We start from the raw sequence: 8,792 nt of genomic DNA, 5'->3' as shown, positions 1-8,792 counted from the left end.
CGTTCTTATCAAATCAGCCCAATTTCATGCCGTAGAAAGCATTGAATTGTGAGCACACTTCACCATGCTAGACATCATATATAAGTCCTATTTCTTCCAGATCACAAGTCAAACTGCAGTGCATCAAAAAGGATTACAAACAGTTTAGATGAATGGGCAATTTCCTAGAAACCAGAAAGAAGGGAAAACATGTCATTCTAGCTGCCTCCATTCCTAAAAAAAGGGGAACACTCACTAAAGATGAAATCTATTACAATAAATAAATAAACTAATTAGTTGGGGCACTGATGTGATGATAATTCATTGTGTAAGTGTTGACCTGCTTTTTGTCCTTGTTGGCTCCCTTATTTCTCTGTGGTACGTTGTGTCAAAAATCCTGCTTATTACTTATAAGTACGTTTGTTTACAAGATGATGAATTGTTCAATCATTCCTTCACTGCATTTAAACAATAAGTTTTGGCATCTTACTACGATTTCAAAACTCCCAGTCATTCATTACCATGGACTGTATTATAACTTCGCTTCTTCTATTTCATTTGGTTATAATGGCCTTGAGCATTAATGCATTATCTAATTGTTGTATGCACTTCTTTTTTTCTTTTCTTTTTTAGGAGGACACAATCTACTTATTCTTGCTCAAGGCCTTGGCCAATACATACAACTTGGGACCTCAATAGATGATGCAATTGGTGAGGCATATGACAAGACAGCAAAGTGGCTTGGTCTTGATATGAGGAGAAGTGGTGGGCCAGCTATAGAGGAGCTTGCTCGAGAGGGTGATGCAGAATCAATCAAGTTCTCTGTAAGTTATTTTCTGGGACTTCTTAACCACATTCTGGTAATTTTTGGCTGGATGTGTATCCTAAGTTTTTGCACTGCATTAATTTTTAGATTCCAATGAAACAACATAAAGATTGCAACTTCTCATATGCTGGTCTGAAGACTCAAGTGAGGCTGGCAATTGAATCCAGAAATATGTATGTAGCAAATGTCAAAATATGTATTTCTACCTGGTGAATTCAATTCAATTTACATTCTTTGATGAATTCTACATGACTCTTCCTCTTGAACTGTAAAGAGTACTATAATTTTGGGTAACAAGATTCTGGCTATTTACAGGTGGTCATATTTAGGATTAGGATAGAAGACAAAGATAGTAAGATTAAGAATTGAAGCATAAAAATCTTGAATACTTCCCATGTACTTGGGAAGCACCCCTTTACACTTTTTGAATGAATCGTTGCATGTCAAAAAGAATTGAAGCAAAAAAAAGAACAAAGATAGTTACATTTTTGTAGGATGCGTAGTAGCCCTAAGTCCATAGATCTGGTTCAGGATGCAGAATTTGAGCTGCAGGGTGAGAGAGAGAGATGGCTATTGCCGTCAAGAGCAAATCAAGTGCCTCTATTGAACTCTGTCTTTGCTTTTGGTCTTTTGATTTAAATATTTCTTTTTTGATTGGTAAATTATGTACCCAGCAGGTTTTGAACCCATGAACTTACCCTTTACCCTTTCTTCTGGGAGGAGGAATTGTCATTTGAGTCAAAGGTAGTATGAGTTTTAAAAGTAGAATCCCAGGAAGAACCGAGGAGCTAGCATGGAAGTGAATTAAATGCATTGTCTATATGCTTTCTGCATCTAATAGTGTATTTGCAGCAATTGTTGCATCTTTATTGCAATATACATATTTGATTGTTTTGGATGTCATACAGATAAGTTCGCTAAATCAGTTATGCACAATCTGTATACAAACAAATATAGTCTACAACCAACAAGGCATGAAGTCTCTAATACAAATAAATTATTACCAAAGTAATATAAATATTGGTAAAATGACTGGCCTAAGTTCACATTCTGTTCAGTGTTATATTTGGTTAGTTTATTCACGTCAGCTCAGTTCTTTTATCAGTGATTTTGATTAGTGTAATTCCTGAGCTACAGATATATTGAAGTTGCTACTTAAAAAAATAAGTTTGGTTACCGTGAAGTAACAAACTATGAAAGCAGCATGCAATTTAAATTTTAATATTCTTTCCCTTTCAATCTACTATCCACTTTTTGATGTGTGTACGGGCTATGTGCAGTAATGCTGAAATTCCCATTTCTTGTGCAAGTAGTCAAGATAGACGTTCTCGAGCTGATATTGCTGCTTCTTTTCAGGTTAATTTATATATATTATACTTAATTTGGTGAATAAAGCATTCCTAAGGCCTACAATATATTCTTTCTATATTTTTATTGCTCCCCCTGATATTGTTTCCATCCAGCGAGTTGCAGTATTACATCTAGAGGAAAGGTGTCAACGAGCAATTGAATGGGCATTGAAGATTGAACCTTCTATAAAACATTTGGTGATTTGAGCTGCATTTTTTTCAAATCAATGCTGCCTCTTTCTGTTAATTATCCGTACATATAGAGGATCGCAACATTCATCTTATAATCTGCGGCCTGCAGGTAGTCTCTGGAGGTGTTGCATCAAATCAGTATGTTAGGGCTCGCCTTGATCAGGTTGTGAAGAAAAACAGTTTGCAACTTGTGTGCCCTCCTCCCAGTCTTTGCACGGACAATGGTAAGTCATATTTCTGTAGTTGCTTGCCTTGTGGATGAGGTTATTCACCTGTAGTAAAACAGGGACCATAGGATGTTAACCTAGAGTAGCTGACAACACTGGAACCTGCAAAACCGAAAGCAAATTTAGCAGGAATTAGCTACTTGTCTGTTTTCTTAATCATAGAGAAGGTATTTTATTTCTGTTTGTGATGGGTTCACAATCTTCCTGCTGCCCACTGTTTTGTTGAAGAGATGAAACAACATAAAGTTCCATTACTATCCAGATGTTTATTATATTCCAATCCAATTCTTTAGCAGTGAAAAGATAAATTCAGCATATATTACTTTCCATGCAGTACTAAACAGGTTTAAAAGTTATATATATATATAAGGGAGAGTTCCTACATGTGCAAATTTATGATTAATGTTGCTTGTCAGACAGTCTGGAATACCGAATACCTGTCATTCAAGATTAATGCTTTATTTTCATTTGACTAGGTGTAATGGTGGCTTGGACTGGCATTGAACACTTTCGCATGGGCAGATTTGATCCTCCACCACCTGCAGTTGAATCTGAAGATTTTGTGGTTGGCTTCAAACTCTTAAACACCGATAGCTGTCTTCCATTTGTCTTATTTTGCCCATCATTTATCACTGTCTACACAGCCCTTTACACGCTCCCCTTCCACCCAACACCCCTCCCCCTCCCTTCTAAAAAATGGGAATATAGAAGAAGGAATAGTGGTGGCCTGGAGGGAAAAAAGAGTGCAAAGCCTTCTTTTGGCACATGAGATTTATTTTTTTGAATATGAAAAGTTTATTGTCATTATCATGGTCATTATAATTACAATTAGCAAACTTCTTCACCCCGCTGCACAATTGTCTCCCTTTATGACACCATGAATGTCATAAGAAATTTGAAATGGTATAGTCCATTGTTTTATTGTTTGTCCAACAAAATGATTCATTCTTGCTGTGACATAGGTTTTAGGCACTTGGAATTTAGTTACTCCAATTTTAGATATGCAATTGGCTTCTGGATTAACTATGCCATGGAGAGTAAACTAAGTTATAGATGTTGAAAGCCTTTTCAGGTGGAATTTTTAATGACTTGTACAAGTTGATAGATGTTAATATTCTTTCAACAATTAATTTGTATGTGTTTGCTATATAAATCAGTATGATTTGCGGCCAAGGTGGCCTTTGGGTGAGGAATATGCTGAAGGAAGAAGTGAAGCTCGCTCCTTGAGAAAGGCCCGGATCCATCCATCTCTTACATCTATCATTCAAGCATCACTGCAACAGCAACATTAGTGTGCATCTCCATTCTGTTTACACCATTTATACAGCTTGATGAGTGGAACCATGCCCTTGGATTCATGATATTTACATGGTCCTAATGGCTGCGGTTATGTTGCTGAACTGAGTTTATGATGGTGAATAGAGATGTTTTGCAACTTGCAAGCATGGCATCAATTTGGAAATTGACTATCGGTATCAAGCATTTTTATCATGACATTGAGGAGGCAGTTGATTAAGAAAGGCAATTGCAGCATTAGAACTTGAAATTTATAGGAGAGCTTGTAAAATTTGCTACATCTGTTCACTATTGTTGTATTAAAATCTACATATCATTTGTATAGATGGTTCCAACCACAATAATTTATACAGTATATTCCTCATGAGATTGCCTCTGATGTATAACTATGCATTTTTGCACGTGGTTCTAAAATGGTGGCTCTGTAAGGCTAAAGCCATTTTTAACCCAAAGATACTAGTTCCAAGAGAAACTTTTGTAGTCTCGTAAAAGGTTCTCTTTAAACAGCCATATATGATATATGGCACTCATCTTCATGAACAATTCTAGCTAAGCTAATTCTCAATTAAACTTCATTTTTTTTTTTTTTTTGCTGAATTAAACTTCATTTCAGTCATAATATCAATATTAACATGCATTTCATCGTCTTCTCCCAAAGCAAGGGACTTCACTATGGGTACAAGGTAGGTTAACTTACATAGAAGACTAGAAGATCAAGACTTTTTAATGAGGCCAAAGGCTATAACATGTCTTATTTGCACGAAATAATCAAGAAAGGGTTGTTATGTATTAGTTGGTTAGTTAGACAATTTGTTGTATGCACTTATAACTAAATCTATATAAATACTTGTCCCAAGTGTAAATCATTCTTTTAGATGGTGACTACCTCAAATCATCGTAGATCCATCTTCTCAATCTGCCGTCCTATGAAAACCTGATATTACGCCCTTTAAGTTGATTGGGATAATCTAACTTTTTGCTCTCCCCTCATTATACCAACTATAAATACCCTCCCAAACCAACCCCCACCCCCCCAAAAATAATTGGATATGTTTTTTTTTTTTTTTTTTTTTAAGTAAATTTTAAGTGGAGGAAGATGGTTTGAATCATGGAGATTTTTGTTGAAAATACTAGGAGATACCACTTATCCTAAACATCATTAACAACACAATAGAATTTGTTAGTTATATAATATTCTAATGACTTTTGTAAATACCATCAATAATTTTAAGAACTTGGTTTGTTATATATATTTAAATCATCACACTTCTAACTAAATTTTGCATTCTATGATTATATCAATATTAACAAGACATTTTAAAAAAAAAAATTACAATCCATGTTATATCAATATATTTTTTTTTAAAGTCACATTTAAAAAAAATTATAATTATAATAGGCCAGTTGAGCTCTTTTTGCAATCCATGTTAATTTTTTGTCGGTCACCTAGCTTTGTCTTTATTTTGTCAAGTTTATGGGCTTTAGGGTCAGCTTTATATAATTTAACCTTAACAAGCAACCTTTGCCAGTAAATAAAGAATCTTGATATTAGAGGATTCTAATTAATTTAATTGGTAAAGTTTCTGACGATTGAATAAAAGAGTTTAGATTCAATTTTCGCCTATACCAAGAACCAATTGATATTTTACATAAAGAGCGTCAAGAGTGCCGGCATAGATAGATACTTTAGACAGAGCCAATCTGGGACGGGCTCCTCTCCCGTTTGTTATTCTCCAGTTCTCTCCTATTTTAATGTGGATGAATGCCACGTGGAAACGAAACAATCCAAAGGCCAAAAAAAAGCACGGAATTCTCTTTCTTGTTTCGCCTCTCTCTCCATCACTTCAACTCTTTTCTCTCTTTATCCCTCTTTTCAAACGGACCAAACCAAAACATCAGACTATCAGAGGCATCAAAACAAAAAGAACAAGGAGCAATCATATATTTATTGAAGAAAGGCTGGAATTACTTACATCTCCAACAACAAACAAAATCCAACGGCTGAAAACACTACACACTCACCAATTGCAACTGACGCTGCCGTTCCACTTGACAACTACAGCGACACCCAACAAGTCGGTACTCTCTCTCTCTCTCTCTCAAATATACATAAACGAGGTCATATGATTCTTTTGGGGTTTAATATAATGTTTCTTTTCATTCAATCTTACGTCTGTTGAGATTCTCAAAAAAAAAAAAAATCTTATGTCTGTTGATTGCAAAATCAGCTAAACAATATAGTTCAATCTTTTGTTTTTGTCTTTTTTTATTGTTAGTTATCCATAGCAATAGAGGAGAGCAATCCTGTTTTCTTCTTCATTGTTTGATTCTTCATAGTTTAGTTTTTGTTTTTCTTTACTTTTGCCTGCAAGTTTTAGGAATCAATTTAAGGTAGAGAATCAATCTATTTAATATAACTCGCTTGTGTCTATGCTTACTATCATATATTTTGTTCACAGTTAGTTCCAAACCCAGAAAAAAAAGGAGGAGAGTAGTTGTAGATTGATGTTTATGGCCAATCTAAAATTTAGTCACTTTATTAATTATGAACCAATAAATTTAATATGATCATTGATTGGATCATGTCATCTATGTATGATTACCAAGAAATATGATCTGGGACAGTAATTGTAATTGTTTCATTCTAATTTCTGCCTAGTTTTTTTCTTAGGATAAAGCTAATATGTGGGTTTTCCATTTTTTTATTTTTTTTTATTTTTTATTTATATGGAGAACAGTTAGCTACAATTAGAGCCAGCAAAAAACTCTTTATACCAACGAAGATAAACAATTGAACAATAACAGGTAGGAGTACTTTCTGCATAAGCAATAGTTTCTATTAGTCCTTTACAAGATGCCCTTCAGAACAGCCCAAATCCGCCTTGTGAGTTCACATCCCGAGGTTTATGAACCGTGTGATGATTCATTTGCACTAGTTGATGCGCTCCTGGCTGATAGGAATCACCTGTTAGAGCATCATCCCACTTTGTGCATGGAAGTGGGTTGTGGCAGTGGTTATATTATTACTTCTCTAGCTCTCATTCTAGGACAGGAGGCTCCTGGGATCCACTATATTGCTACTGATACCAACCCTCATGCTGTGAGGGTGACCAGCGAGACTCTAGAAGCACATGGTGTTCATGCAGAGTTGATAAACACTGACATCGCATTAGGACTGGAGAAGCGTCTGGCGGGATTGGTTGATGTGATGGTTGTGAACCCACCGTATGTGCCAACCCCTGAAGATGAAGTAGGTCGTGAAGGTAATAATTTTTTTTAAAGTTTTTTTTTGGTAAAATTTGTTATAACTTTAGTATTTTTGAAAAAAAAAAACATATCACAAAATAAAAGGAATAGATTTTTGTTATTAAAAAATTATGATATTAAATGTTAGTTAAATATTATTTAAGTGATAACAAAAATGACTCATTTAAATATATTGTCTTAGGCCTTCACATTTGTTGGTTTGCTCTCAAACCTCATTATGAATATGAGAGGAGTGAATACCATTCTTCATGCTCTAAAAATACTTAAAAATTACTCATTAAACGAACCATTATTTCATTAAAATGAGACCTTAACAAAAGAGAAGTTAGAAGTTACTATAGTTTCGCCTAACGAGAAACCCAAGTTGGCCAACCTCTTAACCATTCTTTCTTAAAAAAAAAAAAAAAAAAAAAAATTTAAAATACGTCATGGCCTACCCTTCTCCTTTTCTGATGCCTACCCTTTTTTTTTTTTTTTTTTTTTTTTTTTTTATAGGAGAGCCTACCCGTCAACAGAGGAATAAGTATGTCATGGCATATGTAAGTAAAATATTTTTACTCAATACGGCAATACTTAGAGAATTATTAAAAAATATTTAAGAACAACTTATTTAGTTAAAATTGAAAACTTTTTATGGAAAGTACTGTAAATTAAGTTAAAAAGGTAACTGAAATAATATAGTGAGACCTATAAATAGTACCAAAAAATGCAATGAAACTTATGTATAATAGCAAAAATAAATTAAATAGTAAAAAAATCTGACTTTTTAAGGAATATCTAATGCACACTGTACAATATATATAGGGTTAAAGTTCAGTTTTTCCGTTTTTTGGCCACAATACGAAGTTAGAGAACCTGTAGAATAATTCTTCTGAGTTCTGAAACAGAAAGAAATAACCTAACACAGAAGAAAATTTCGACCCATGAAGACTTTGACTGCCTTTGTCTCACTTGCTACTTTTGATTACTATTTCAACTGCACCATTAAAAATAATTATATATATATATATATATATATATATAAAAATCATTCTAGAGAAACAGCCGGCAAACTTTACGAGATCAGCAATAATTTTTTAAAAATAAAAGCAACAAAGACCTAATTCAAACAAAGCAAAATCGAATAGATAGATATTGCAATTTTTCAAAGACGTCACTCAAAAAGTCACTCCCTCCTCCCATATTATAAATACAGGTAAGAAAATCCAAAAGTACAGGAATAATTTAATATTCCCTGTACTTTTGGGCCTCTGCCTTACATATTCCAAAAAATTTAATAATTTTTTTTAAAGTTTTTTTTTTTTAAAGTTTTTTTTTTTTAAAGTTTTTTTTTTTTTTTGTAAAATTTGTTATAGATTTAGTATTTAAAAAAAGAAGAAGCATATTATAAAATAAAAGAAATAGATTTTTGTTATAATAAATTATGATATTAAAATTAAAATTAAAATAAGTCATGGCCTATGTAAAAATAAAATATGCCATGGCCTACCCTTCTTTTTTTTTTTTTGATAAGCGGACCTACCCTTCAAGAGAGGAATACGTACGTTATGCATACATAAGTAGGCCATGCATACACATACTAGCCCAGCAATTTCTACTTTAATGTCAATTATATATAGTCAAACTCGCTATAAAAACAAAATTAAAATACACACT

The 8,792-nt window shown here is 33.5% G+C and overlaps 2 protein-coding genes across 2 annotated transcripts; both read left to right on the top strand.

Moving 5' to 3' along the window:
• Nucleotides 1-612: 612 nt before the first annotated feature.
• Nucleotides 613-4,233, top strand: LOC136061451 (probable tRNA N6-adenosine threonylcarbamoyltransferase, mitochondrial; the record flags this gene model as incomplete). Its single annotated transcript, XM_065769136.1, is given in 7 exon segments — nt 613-803; nt 893-978; nt 2,086-2,161; nt 2,269-2,352; nt 2,456-2,570; nt 3,050-3,138; nt 3,731-4,233. Coding segments are annotated over 7 exon segments (776 nt in total), but the record flags the coding sequence as incomplete, so codon positions are not given.
• A 1,424-nt stretch (nt 4,234-5,657) lies between these two features.
• Nucleotides 5,658-7,149, top strand: LOC112023560 (uncharacterized). Its single transcript, XM_024056171.2, has 2 exons — nt 5,658-5,944; nt 6,608-7,149. The coding sequence occupies exon 2, from the start codon at nt 6,724-6,726 to the stop codon at nt 7,147-7,149; it is 426 nt and encodes a 141-aa protein (XP_023911939.2). The 5' UTR covers nt 5,658-5,944; nt 6,608-6,723.
• Nucleotides 7,150-8,792: the final 1,643 nt, after the last annotated feature.

This window comes from Quercus suber, unplaced genomic scaffold, assembly GCF_002906115.3.
Source record: "Quercus suber isolate HL8 unplaced genomic scaffold, Cork oak 2.0 scaffold_1062, whole genome shotgun sequence".
NCBI lineage: Eukaryota > Viridiplantae > Streptophyta > Magnoliopsida > Fagales > Fagaceae > Quercus > Quercus suber.
This window is presented reverse-complemented; position numbering and strand designations above follow the sequence as displayed.